Consider the following 12,947-nt stretch of genomic DNA (forward strand, 5'->3'; position numbering starts at 1 on the left):
ACATCCATAATAATGTTATTTATCACAAAAATAATTCTTATTTATCTCTCTAATTTGCTTATTTATAACTATAATTATAAAAAATAATCACTCATATTTTAATTTTCCTTTTTATTTTATTTTTATTATTATTGTTGTTGTTAGAGGGAGAAGTAGTGCAGAGAGAGGGGTGAGGAGATTTTCTCTTGCTCGTGGATAAAATGAAAAGGATGAGTAAGAAAGTGGGGAGAGAAAGAGAGGGGCGAGGATTTTTTTTGCACATGATTAACAATGGTCTTATTAATGAGGAACAAAGTTGTATAAGCCATTATAATTGAATTGGTCTTTTGGCATATTGCTTAAACATCTATTATCGCAAACTTGTTTACACGACTATATCGCAAACTTGTTTACACGACTAACCTGAGCATGCGTGTTTGTCTAGGTGAGATAGTGCCCTCATTGATGGGTAAGTTGATTGAAGATGAACGAAAGTCGAATAAATTTATTTTCATACACTACCCCACCTCGTCTACTGAAATAGGTTTTTATTTTAGAGGACTACAGGACCGCCGTAGCTTAATCTTCAATTAGTTTCAAGTTCAAATACCCCGTCAAAAAAATAAATAAATTCAAATTTAGAACCATAAGGTCCGTAACCGGTTAGATATCCAATTAGTTCGAGTATTAAGTTGGGCGAATACTCCATATTATACTTGGTAGAGTCCGAGTACAAAGTAGTCGTAAAACCAAAAACAGGCCCGGAAATGTTGATGTTTTGTTGCCCATAAAAAAAAAAGAAAAAGAAAAAAAAAGTACTGTATATGAAGTGTGAACTGTAAATTCCCTCCTCTCCAATTTTCTCTCACGCCTCTCTCGGACTCGCCCTGCTCTCTCACATTCTCAGCAATCTCTCCCTCCTTTCCGGCGAGGTGCAGCTACGCCGCCGCTACCACCGCCGCCGAAGCACCGACGCAGTTGAAATTCTAGGCAAAAGACAAAAATGAAGATAGAAGAAGTGCAGTCGACTACTAAGAAACAGCGGATTGCCACTCACACCCATATTAAAGGTCTTGGCCTTGATGTATGTATTTTCTTTCTGCCCTAACCTTTTTTCAATATTTGATTTCAATTTTTTTTTGAGTTATTGGACTTTTTCTCTTTATTAAGCTTACAAATTGAAACCAGAAATGGGGTTTAGGGTTTTAGTTGCTTCAATTTCTACTGGAAGGGTTTACTGTTTTCAATGTTCGCAAATGATTGTATGAGACGGCTGACCGTTAGACGGCGTATTACTTGCACAGAAAACATTGAAGGTTAAGCAAAAATACCTAAAAAGTTAACCAGTATGCAGTCTAGGGAGGTAGAAGGGGGGTTATGTGTGTTGATTAAGAAGTTAGGAAGCTTACTAACAAAATTGAAGTTTAATTCCTTATGCAAAGTTTGGTTGTGCACATTAAAGTTCATTGTTTGATTAACGTGTACTTTCGAGCTTATACGAGCATGCCGATGGCCATGAGTGTTGTGCTTATAGATTTGGAATGCTATTATAATCTGTGAATGAGTAATGAGGTATTCAACGATTTATGTACAGGTCAATGGAAATGCGATTCCACTGGCTGCTGGCTTTGTGGGCCAAGCACAGGCAAGAGAAGCAGGAGGACTTGTAGTTGATATGATAAGACAGAAGAAAATGGCTGGAAAAGCTTTGCTTTTTGCTGGCCCTCCAGGTACTGGAAAAACGGCGTTGGCTCTTGGTATATCTCAGGAACTTGGGAGCAAGGTAATTTTATACGTAGCTGATTCGCGTGGTGCTTTCTTTTCAAGTTCGTACTTTTATTCTTGTATATGGGTGTTTTGAATTCAATTCGTTTCATAACTTACAGGCAAAGATGGACATATAAGTGTAATTTCTGATTTTTTTGTTGATTGTGTCTGAATTACAGGTTCCATTCTGCCCTATGGTTGGGTCAGAAGTCTACTCATCAGAAGTGAAGAAGACTGAGGTTCTTATGGAAAACTTTAGGCGAGCAATTGGTTTACGTATCAAGGAAAACAAGGAGGTTTATGAAGGAGAGGTAAGTCTCTATTTATTTGTAGTGTAATTGTATTACTCCTAGTAATAATTGTCTTGTTGCTAGGATGTTATTGAAGAGTTTAGGTCTTCTAAATTATGAAATGTGAACATGATGACATGTGAAGAATGTTATGAACTGTGATTTTGGCCTCTAATAACTTAACGAACTTTTATGGACTAGTTTTATACTTTATGATATTTAATCATGTAATATAAACTGAATTAGGTGCCATACATCTACAGCAGATGACTAGAAGCTCCTTGTCAGTCGAACTTTATTGTGATTGTATCTGTTTCATTTTTCTTTTGTGTCTGTGCATAAACATCTATCAGTAAAGACATGGCTGCTTAATATCTTGCAAAGCTTTTATTTGAGATTCTTATTTATCACCTACTTGCAATTTAGGTGACTGAGCTCTCTCCGGAAGAAACTGAAAGTGTGACTGGTGGCTATGGTAAGAGCATTAGCCATGTGATCATTGGATTGAAAACTGTAAAAGGGACCAAGCAATTGAAGCTAGACCCAACTATCTACGATGCTTTGATAAAGGAAAAGGTATAACCATCCTTCTTTTGTTGTTGTGAATTTTCTGTTACCTGTGTAATATTTTGTATTTTTATGTTGTCATATTGCGTGCTCTCTTTTTTCTCCCTCCCATAACCTCAAATATGAAAGGATAATCTTTCTTGCTCTTTATTTATATTATAGTTGAGGTGTATTGTTCTAGTGGTCATAGAGAAACTATACTGCTTGCTGTCTTCAATTAATCAATGCTCCAAGATCTCTTATTTCTATTTGTGGGTGCAGGTGGCTGTTGGAGATGTTATATACATAGAAGCGAATAGTGGGGCAGTTAAGAGAGTGGGGAGAAGTGATGCTTTTGCCACAGAGTTTGACCTTGAGGCAGAGGAGTATGTCCCACTTCCAAAAGGAGAAGTTCACAAAAAAAAGGAGATTGTGCAGGTTTGTGGTTTGACTGTGCTTGTGAATTGTAATTTTGCAGTTTATATCTTATATTTGTGATTTGTTATATGACATGTTGGGGATGCAAAAATGGAACTGCAAGCAGTATGAAATGTGGCTTTGGCCTTTTCTGTAGCTCTGAAAATGGATCTAGTTATTACTTTCCTGGTTCATATCTTTATACACATACAATAATAACATAAACAAACCATTGTAAATTTTTGTCAAGCAGGACTTGAGTATATTCAAATGAATGCAGATTTGCCGCTTCACATGGTTTGAGTCAAGGCTTCCCATCTATGCTGACTGATTATATTAGACCACTAATTTAGCAAGGAGTAAGAATGATTTAAGATTGAGTCGTCTTTATTGGGGAAGATTTTGAGGTCGGGCTACCTGACTTGCAGAAATTGTTTTGTGCTTTATCCCTACTTCACAACAATTTTATTATGCAATCGGTTGTACATTGCAAGGTACAATCAAGGCTATAACCTTAACACTGAGACCGACACTCTACCACCCATCACCCTATGAAATACTGGGTGCCGCAAATAATGTAAAATGGGAAACCCGAGCCCTAAAAGTAACAGATAGTAGGGTAATGGTGCATCAGTGCATGGTGGTCAGTGAGTCGAAGAATAATGGATAGAAGAGGGAAATGATAGCTGCCTATGGCCCTCTAGAAGAGAAAGAAATGGAGAGAGAGAGATCAGAAATGAATGAAGTGAGAGATGGTGATCAGATGGAGGATAAGCACAAGGAGAGAATAACTGTGAGGAAGAAAAAAATGCAAATCTGGAATGCAAGAAAGGAGAACAAAACTGAAAGGTTGTTGAAGGGGGACTGTGAATTAGTTGCCCTCCAAGATTTGTGAATTTTTTCATTCTGAGCTCCTTATATCCCTAATTTATTCCCATATAGCACTAGTTTGCAAACCCCCTCATATCAAATAAGGTTATTATGCAAATTGGCATCAAGATTTGCATATCTTGAGATTGTCCTATCATCTCGGAAGAATGCTTTGGGCACTGAAAGTAAATAGAACAATATTGAGCTTCCTACAGTTTTTATTCTTTTGAAAAGGCCGTTTGTTGTTGTTAATATAATGAATGATGACTTCGATGGCGACGATAGTAATAATAGCATAGACAATAATGTTAATATTACCTCTTCTGTCCTACATTAATTGTTAACTTTTCCATTTAGGATGTTCTAAAATAATTGTTCAGTATTCTTTTCCATACACTTATTTTCTTTTATCCCATAAAGATCAATATGCCTGCAAAATCCTAGTGGCCTCTTCTCAAGGAGATTCATTTGTTTTTCTCAATGTAAAATATAGTCATAGTAATGGAGATAGCCTTGAGGCCTCAAGGCTGGACGTTTCTTGGTGACATCTTGGTTATTTTTGTTTCCTTTCAGGATGTTACCCTACATGATCTAGATGCTGCAAATGCTAGGCCACAAGGTGGACAAGACATATTGTCTCTGATGGGACAGATGATGAAGCCTAGGAAAACGGAAATCACGGATAAGCTACGGCAAGAAATAAATAAGGTATTAGCGTTAATATTTATATTAGTAGCGTTCCGCCCTTGGTTGTTTTGTGAAAGTTTGGCAATGCTTCAATTATCTAATTTTTTCTTGCTCCGATTGGTCTCTTTAAAAGTGGATTGTTATGTTTACAATTGTAATCATAGTCTGCAGTCTCTGCACCATAAATGTTGATGTACTTATATGTTTTTCTCTTATTGCTTTTAATTCTACTGCATTTGGATCCCTATAAATTTATCCAAAAACCTGAATTTTTAAATCTACCTTTATGCGCTTAAAACTTAATTTCATACCTTTTCCCTTGACAGGTAGTTAATCGATATATTGATGAAGGTATCGCGGAGCTTGTACCTGGAGTGTTATTTATTGACGAGGTGCGTATCTGTGAACCTTATGGCTTTTACTGTTCATATTCAATCGCATACCGTGATTTTGACAGATATATTGACAGGTGCACATGCTGGATATTGAGTGCTTTTCATATTTGAATCGGGCTTTGGAGAGTTCTCTATCACCAATAGTGATCTTTGCAACAAACAGAGGAGTATGTGATGTGAGGTATGCTACTTCATTCGTATGATTACCTGGGAAATCTAGAAAACTGAATTTTTGCAATATTACTTTATTAGTGAAGATTAAGGATTTGTATAACTTCGGTTTACCTAATCACATTGTCAAAGAACATAGGTTGATATTTTTCCATAATTCTCCTGATTTGTGTCTGCATTGGACAACATTTCACTGGTTCCTTTGATTTGTTCATCCTAATTGTCTTAGAGCATACCTTTGATATGCTTTTGCTTTTGATGAGATTGTCAGATAGACACACTGCTCAAATGGAAAATCACATGAATCCAATTGGGTGAATTACTCATCTTGTTGGTAAAAGAGGAAATAATTGTAAAGAATTAGGACATACATGTACCCAATTACCCATTGGGTTCCCAAATTTTTGTAAATGGTAGGGAAGGGAGTAAATAGTTTAGGAATTTAACTGTCCTTAGTACTAGTTTAGTCCTCAAATTGTTTGGTACTAACAGCTGTCACCATTAACATGTTGGTTGACTGCATAAGGAGAAGATTTTGGAAACATTTGTTTTATCAGATGTTTGTCATGCTATATTTGCTCCTTGTGCTGTTTCATTCTGTGTCCTTGAAGAATGTAGTAAGACAATTGTAAAGAAGTTTAAGAGATTGGATTTTGTGTTGTTTTGGATTTTGATGTCAAGGATTTTTTTACAGAGGAACGACAATGAAGAGTCCTCATGGAATACCTGTAGACCTGTTAGACCGGCTATTAATAATACGAACAGAAACTTACGGTCCTGCTGAGATGATACAGGTCCGGTTATCTTCATCATTGTCTAATCATAATCACTAATGTCTTTTATTATCCCATCAAATTCATATTCTCTGATTTTATATACCAGATTTTAGCAATTCGTGCTCAAGTGGAGGAACTTGTTGTAGAAGAAGAAGGTCTTGCTTACTTGGGTGAAATAGGGCAGCGCGCATCGTTGAGGTTTGTCTTTCTAGTCCCCTTTTATTATGCTTTAAGGCTCCGTTTGGTTTGGTGTAAAACGTTTTCAGTGCAAAATTATTTTCCATGGAAAACATTTCCCAAAGGGAAAACACAATGGGAGAAGTTGGTGAAGATTGAGGGGAAGAAGGGGGAGGAAGGTAAGGAGGGAAGGTGAAAAGGTGGTTTCCTCCCTTTCAAATGGAAAAGGTTTTCCACCTCTGAGGGAGTTATAGAAAATTGTTTCCCATCCATTGTAAAACCAAACAACGTAAAATGATTGAAAAGGGGAAAATATTTTTCCATGTAAACGTTTTACACCCTCCCAAACGGAGCCTTAATTCAACGTTCAAGTCTCAAGTGTGACCACTGACCAACTCTTATCTGTGGTTCTACAGACATGCAGTTCAGCTGCTATCACCTGCAAGTGTAATTGGCCGGATGAATGGCCGAGAAAATATCTGCAAGGTATATCTTTTTTCTAATAAAAACTCCCTCCGTATTTTTGTAGGAGTCACATGTTAGACAAACACATGTATCAAGGAAGAATAATTGAATTTGATATAATAATGATGTAAGTGGTGTAAAAGTTACTAAAAATAGAATTATTTATGATTTAAGTGGAGTTATAGGAAAGTAAAAATAATAAACAATTGAGGAGTGGGGGTAAAAGTTTACCAAAAATGGAAGTGTTGACTCCTACAAAATTACGTGCGACAACTGAAAAAATTACGGAGGGAGTAACTTTTTTGTTTCAACTTTGGTATATTTTATGGTTACATAGATTAAGACTTCTGTTATGCATTTTGCAGGCTGATATTGAGGAAGGTGATTCATTATATCTGGATGCCAAGTCTTCAGCTAAGCTTCTACAGGAGCAACAAGACAGATACATTTCATGATGTAATTACAGTCTCTATGTTTCTGTTGTTTAGCTATGGAGTGTATAATTCAGAGAATTTAGGAGAGTGGTTAATTTGTTGAATGATCTATTAATTACTTTGAGTGCATATTGAATTCGGCGGAGAATGCATTTTAGCCAAGCACCGCGATTCACATGGTGCAGTTTTGCCTTAATAGAAGTCGCATAAGCAGCAATCTTGTGACATTGATGATTCAACAGTGCATAGAATTTTAGGTTGGGTTTGATTGTTAGATTTTAACCTGCAATTTAAGCTTTCTTCATCCAAGATCCACTGTCATAAGTACTCATGGGTCGGGTACTTGACTACTCGGGTTTGATTGTTAGATATTTAACCTGCAGTTTAAGCTTTCTCCATCCAAGATCCAGTGGCAAAATTCCGGGGTTGAATGTTTAAAAACCTAAAGGTTGTATGGTGTCCGAAAAATAATAATTAACCATGAATCTTGGCATTTTTGGATGAACTCCTTAAATTATTAACCATTAATCAGGAAAACAAAAAAAAATCTAGTATCTTAAATAGACCTACAATAGATGCTATGTAGCATCTTGTAAGTTATACCCAAAAGCACATAAAAAAGAATGTGTTCGATCTTCACAAATGAAGAACGTATTGTAAAATTTGAGATTACGGATTTGTTTGTTTTGATGGATAACAAAGATTACGATGTCGAACAACATTTCCTTTTATAGAGAAGGCATACCTATTTTTTTAATTGCGATTTCCCTGAAAATGGTTTTCGTAGAAAATTATTTGAGTAACTCTTCTCTGTTTGTTTTGAGGGAAAATAATTTTTTTCCATTTTCCTTGGTTTATTTTGTTAAAGTGAAAAATAATTTTTCTTTTGAAACAGAAAGATGCTACATTTTCCTCCACACGACTGCACTTCCTTACCTTTCTTCAAAGTATGGTTTATGCATACGGTGTACAACGCTCATTGTGCACCCTGTTTTAAATGAACATATAGTTCAAATACAAAAACATATTGTTTATATACCCAAACAACATATAGCAAATGAACATATAGTTCAAATCCAAAGAACATATAGTTTAAATAATTCACTTGTACATGTACATTGAAATCATTCGCCGTGTTCATTAGATGTTCAATAAATGCTCCTCACGATGCATAATAAACACTGTGTACCGAGTGACAATCAAAATGCGACCTTTCTCTTCTCTATAACTTTTCTGATAAAGAAACAAAAAAAATTGACTATTTTTTTTTATTATACTTCCACCAAAAATTATTTTTAATGTAAAATCATTTACATTTACAAAAGTTTTATATCGAGACAAACGGGCCTAAAAAGATCCATCTTCAAATGTGACTATGTGAGTCGAACCGACTTACAAAAGGTGTGTATCATTCACAATCGTCGAAATCCGCCACCTATTAGTCTATGAGTTAGCGACCTTATCAAAAGATTGATGATTGAACAAAGATACCATTCCATCAAGTAGCAAATGACACCTATGTGGGCTGCATGTCCAACACGTGGTACGAGATGTGGCAAACCGTTAACGTTTTCTTGTTCTATAAATACGAGTACTATAATAACATCCTCAATTTTCTCAAATTCAACCCATTTTCAGTTGTTAGTTATCTCGTTCAAACGACAAACATAACCAAAAAAAACCGAACTCAAAAACAGCAAGAATTAATATTGTGAAGATGCAGTCAGCAAAGCAGAAAGTAAGCAACATGGCCAGTGCTGCCAAAGAGAAGATACAGATTGCCAAGGCCAAAGTTGAAGAAGAGGTACTTTCAATTCTTTAAGCTTAACTTAGGCCGTTTTCGGGCTTAGCGTTTGAGGTAACGGCTAACTTTTAAGTCTAGTCAAAATCATATTTTTAACATTTGTAAGCCTTTAGAAAGGTAGTAGTTTAGGTAGCCTCGTAGCTGTCAGAGGTAGCGGCTGAGTAACTTTTATCAAATTTTAGAATTAGTAGCGTTTAAAGATAGCGAAAATATCAAAATTAGTAGCGTTCAGAGGTAGTGATTAGTATTTGATAATTTATGATAAAATATTTAGTTACATTATCAACTATGAATATGATAATAGGATAAAGTCGTGTAACAATGATGATATGTTATGTTATGTCATGATTTAAATTGAAAATTAAAATATTTTAATTTATGAATTAAATTGAAAATTAAAATATTTTAATTTATGAAGTATAACCTATTATACACCTCTCAAAAAGAAATAGGAAAATTTTAATACATTCTCATTTATTTATTTTCTTTATATCAACTAACTTATTTTTTCTATTACGGAGTATCATCTATGTGGGGTCTATGTGTACTAATTAAATTCCGACACGTAAGATATCAGGATCCTGTTAGTATTACTTCTTTAAAAACTCATACTTCCTCCATTTTTTTATTATTGCACCATCTATCTTGGGCACAAGAATTAAGAATTAAGAAAGGAGGTAAAATGTGAGAGATTGACAAAAATATCCATGTGATTAAGTACAAGTTTTTATGTAAAGAACAAGTGGGGTTTGGTCCCCACCCCCCATATAAGGATACAAATGTCAGTAAACTTGCCAAAAAAGGAAATAGTGTAATTAATATGCAACTTCCGGAAAAAAGAAAACGGTGTAATAATAAAAAAAATGGAGGAATTATATATTAGTTACCCGTTATTTTGAATAGCTCTCTGTCACCGGCTGTTGCTGACCATTATCCGCTACTCAACTGCTAATTGCTACCATCTAGTTTCGCAAAACAAGGCCTTACTTTGTTTTTCAATAAGATCCTAGCTAATTAGTCAATAAGCTAAGTCATCAATGGTGGTTGTTTTGAGCAGGCAGAGCAGGCGACGGCGAGAACAAGGGAGGAGAAAGAGATAGCAAAAGAGCTGAGGAAAGTGAAGGGGGCGGAAGCCAAGGCGGACCTTCACACCTCCAAAGCGAGACATGCGGCGGAGAAGCTGGAAACAAAGCAAGCAGGTCATCATTACCATATACCTGGTACCGGAATCGTTACCGGAGCTGGCCACCATGTACCTGTTACTACCGGTCATCAAGCTTTTGGGGCGGCGGGCAATATACCACCTGGAAGTGGAACCACCACCGCCGCTACTGGACATCATACACACGGTGGTGTGGGTGGCAATATACCTGGAAGCACCACCACTACTACTCATTCCTATCAATCCAATCTTCCACCTTATAATAAACATCTTTAAGTTTTGTGGGATTGTGTAATGTTCTGTTTTAATAGATCAGTGTTATGTAAGAATGTTTGGAAGGCTACTTGTATTATTCAAGTTACATTGAATGTACTTTTATAATAAACATGTTACATTACTTTAATTTGTGTATTTATCTTTTAACTACCTCTTTTTAGTTCAAGTTACTTTCCCTCTCATCTAAGTTCTAATTTCCTTCTCTTACACCAATTTGCTTGCATAACAAACTCCAAGTAACATCCACCAAATTTCCCTTTTGAATATGATAGAACTTTAGAGATGTTAATGAGCAGATACGCTTGCGAATAGTTTGTGAATAAGCTCTGTCAAAATTCGTTCATTAGTAAATAAACGAGTTTGAATAAAAAATTTAAGCTCATTTAATTAATGATATTAGCTCGAATAATTTAGTGTTCGGCTTGTTTAGGCTCACGAATAACTTATTCAAGTTTGTTTCTAAGCTCGTTTGTGTTCGATTATAAGTTCGTTCAAGATCGTTTACATTAATGTTTTAAAAAAAAATCTATATTAAATGTAATAATATATTAACAAACAATGTATTAATGATATTATCCATATTATGTTAAAATTGAGGGTAAGAAATCAACTATATACTATTCCCTCCGTCCCGAAATACTTGAACCATATATGTTTACTATTTTTATTTAATTTCTTCAATCAAGGATATATTAAAATTCTTAAAGGTCAAAATCCTTAATTTTATATTTTATAATTTTTTAAAATAATATTTCTTTTATTAATATGATCGTTTAAATTCGATCTTGCTCGTTTTAAAGCTCGTTTGCTAATAGCTCGGCTCGATTCGAGCTTGAACTTAAACAAGTTACTCGTGAGCTAAGCTTGAACAACGAAAAACTTAAATGAGCTAAGCTCGAACAAGAAAAATGAAAGATCGGTTAAGCTCGTCTCGAGCTCAAGCTCATAAATTTCTTATCAACCCTAGCTCGAACAGCCAAATACTCGGCTCGGCTCGTTCACGTCTTTACTGAACTTCATGTTTGAGGTGTTTAAGGGAAGTTTGTTGCAAACTCGAATCATAAAGCCTTGACAAGTGTTAAACATGCTGAAATTATTTGAGTTTAATATATATAGAAGCTGAAGATTCTACACTAAACATTATTGTTACAAACATGCAGAAATTAATCCCTATGGTGTTTCATCATTGTGAAAGTACAACCATACATAAAAGAAAACAAAACAAAAACTCTCACTACTAAGCATTTTGAACCAATGCTTTGAGTTCATAAGCAATATATCCAGCTTCAATCTCCTTATTCATGAAAAACTTTCTCCAATTACTATTATTCTCTCTTATAGATCTACCTGGTTCTTTATCACTATCCACCATGATCATCTTTATTGCTTCCAAAACATCCTCCTTCCCAAAATACCCATCTTCATCTCTTCTATTTACCTCCACCCCTGTTTTCAGATCTCCACTAAACAGCTTAGCAATCATAAACTGATCAAGCTTTAGAGGTAGAAACACTAATTGACAGAATGACAGTCATTAACAATACCCTCAATTACAGAACTAAACCCTGCATGAGTAAGAAAGCATCCTACACTTGTATGTGCTAAAATGTTCTGCTGTTGCACCCATCCTGTATGCAGAACACCCCTGTTTTTGATTCTCTCTCTAAATCCATCTGGTAATGATGCTTCAAGCTTATTCTGAGCATCAATGGTGTTACTCGTTCCAAAATTCAAAACCAAGATGAAGGGCAAACCAGTGAGTTCCAACCCAAGTGTAAGCTCCTGAATCTGTGCATTATTTAAGGATGTCTCACTTCCAAAACTGCAGTATATGACTGACTTTTCAGGGAATTTACTTAACCAAATCCTCCATTTTGTGTCCAGTTCATCAGAGGTTACTGGTAGAGGAACACTTGGGCCAGCTAAAAGAATTGGTTTTTTATCTGGGTTTTGAAGTAATCAATGAATGGACCTTCAACTTCATTACAGGTCCTGTAAAGTATAGCATCACATCTGTTTGTGAATCCCAATAACTTTTCATAATGGCAACCATTGAAGCACTTGAAAAGGAAATTGTAAGCTTCAGCTTCAAAGGTTTTCACTGATGCAGCAGTTGAGGTTTTGGGATATCCATGAGGAGGTTTCTTGAACTCCTCGACTGTGGGAATTTTGTTTGGATCAGTCATTCTTGAAGGGACAGTGAGATATGAATTGACAACAAGTGGGAATGTGTTGAAATGAACAGATTTAATGCCTAATTCAGAAGCTAATGAAGGAAGCCAATGATATGCATAATCAAAGAGGATGACTTTAATTTGTGGTTGGAGTTGAAGTAAATGAGATTTGACTTGGGGTTGCATTTGATCAAGTGCTAGTGAGAGAAGTTGAGAAGTTTCATGTGTAACTTCAGAACTGCTGTCAAAATTGGGAGAGAGTCCTTCAATTGGAGGGATAGTGAGAGGGATGAGTTGATTTGGAGGTGTGAGATTAAGGGAGGATTTGATACGGTTTATGTTTCCTGGTATTGAGAAGAAAGAGATTTGGATTCCATGGGAGGAAAGCTTGTTAGAGAGTTGAATGAATGGGTTTATATGACCATATGCAAACCATGGAAACATACCAATATGAAGATTGTTTGAGCCTTCTTTCTTTGAGACTTCCATGTTTCTCAAAGTTATGTATGTGTTTTGAATTTTGAATTGTATAAGTTATGATGTTGGTCAAACTTTTA

The 12,947-nt window shown here is 35.5% G+C and overlaps 2 protein-coding genes and 1 pseudogene across 2 annotated transcripts; 2 read left to right on the forward strand and 1 right to left on the reverse strand.

Moving 5' to 3' along the window:
- Positions 1-749: 749 nt before the first annotated feature.
- Positions 750-7,208, forward strand: LOC110792167 (ruvB-like protein 1). Its single transcript, XM_021996980.2, has 12 exons — positions 750-1,063; positions 1,574-1,762; positions 1,926-2,057; positions 2,463-2,612; positions 2,865-3,020; positions 4,443-4,577; positions 4,883-4,948; positions 5,026-5,132; positions 5,817-5,916; positions 6,005-6,096; positions 6,492-6,561; positions 6,906-7,208. Exons 1-12 carry the CDS (start codon positions 983-985, stop codon positions 6,993-6,995), a joined length of 1,368 nt encoding a protein of 455 aa, XP_021852672.1. The 5' UTR covers positions 750-982; the 3' UTR covers positions 6,996-7,208.
- Positions 7,209-8,577: 1,369 nt separating this feature from the next.
- LOC110790930 (late embryogenesis abundant protein 6) lies at positions 8,578-10,343 on the forward strand. Its single transcript, XM_021995685.2, has 2 exons — positions 8,578-8,778; positions 9,836-10,343. The coding sequence occupies exons 1-2, from the start codon at positions 8,692-8,694 to the stop codon at positions 10,214-10,216; spliced, it is 468 nt and encodes a 155-aa protein (XP_021851377.2). The 5' UTR covers positions 8,578-8,691; the 3' UTR covers positions 10,217-10,343.
- Positions 10,344-11,301: 958 nt separating this feature from the next.
- LOC110790920 (anthocyanidin-3-O-glucoside rhamnosyltransferase-like) lies at positions 11,302-12,947 on the reverse strand (annotated as a pseudogene).

Source organism: Spinacia oleracea, chromosome 6, assembly GCF_020520425.1.
Source record: "Spinacia oleracea cultivar Varoflay chromosome 6, BTI_SOV_V1, whole genome shotgun sequence".
In the NCBI taxonomy this organism is placed as follows: domain Eukaryota; kingdom Viridiplantae; phylum Streptophyta; class Magnoliopsida; order Caryophyllales; family Amaranthaceae; genus Spinacia; species Spinacia oleracea.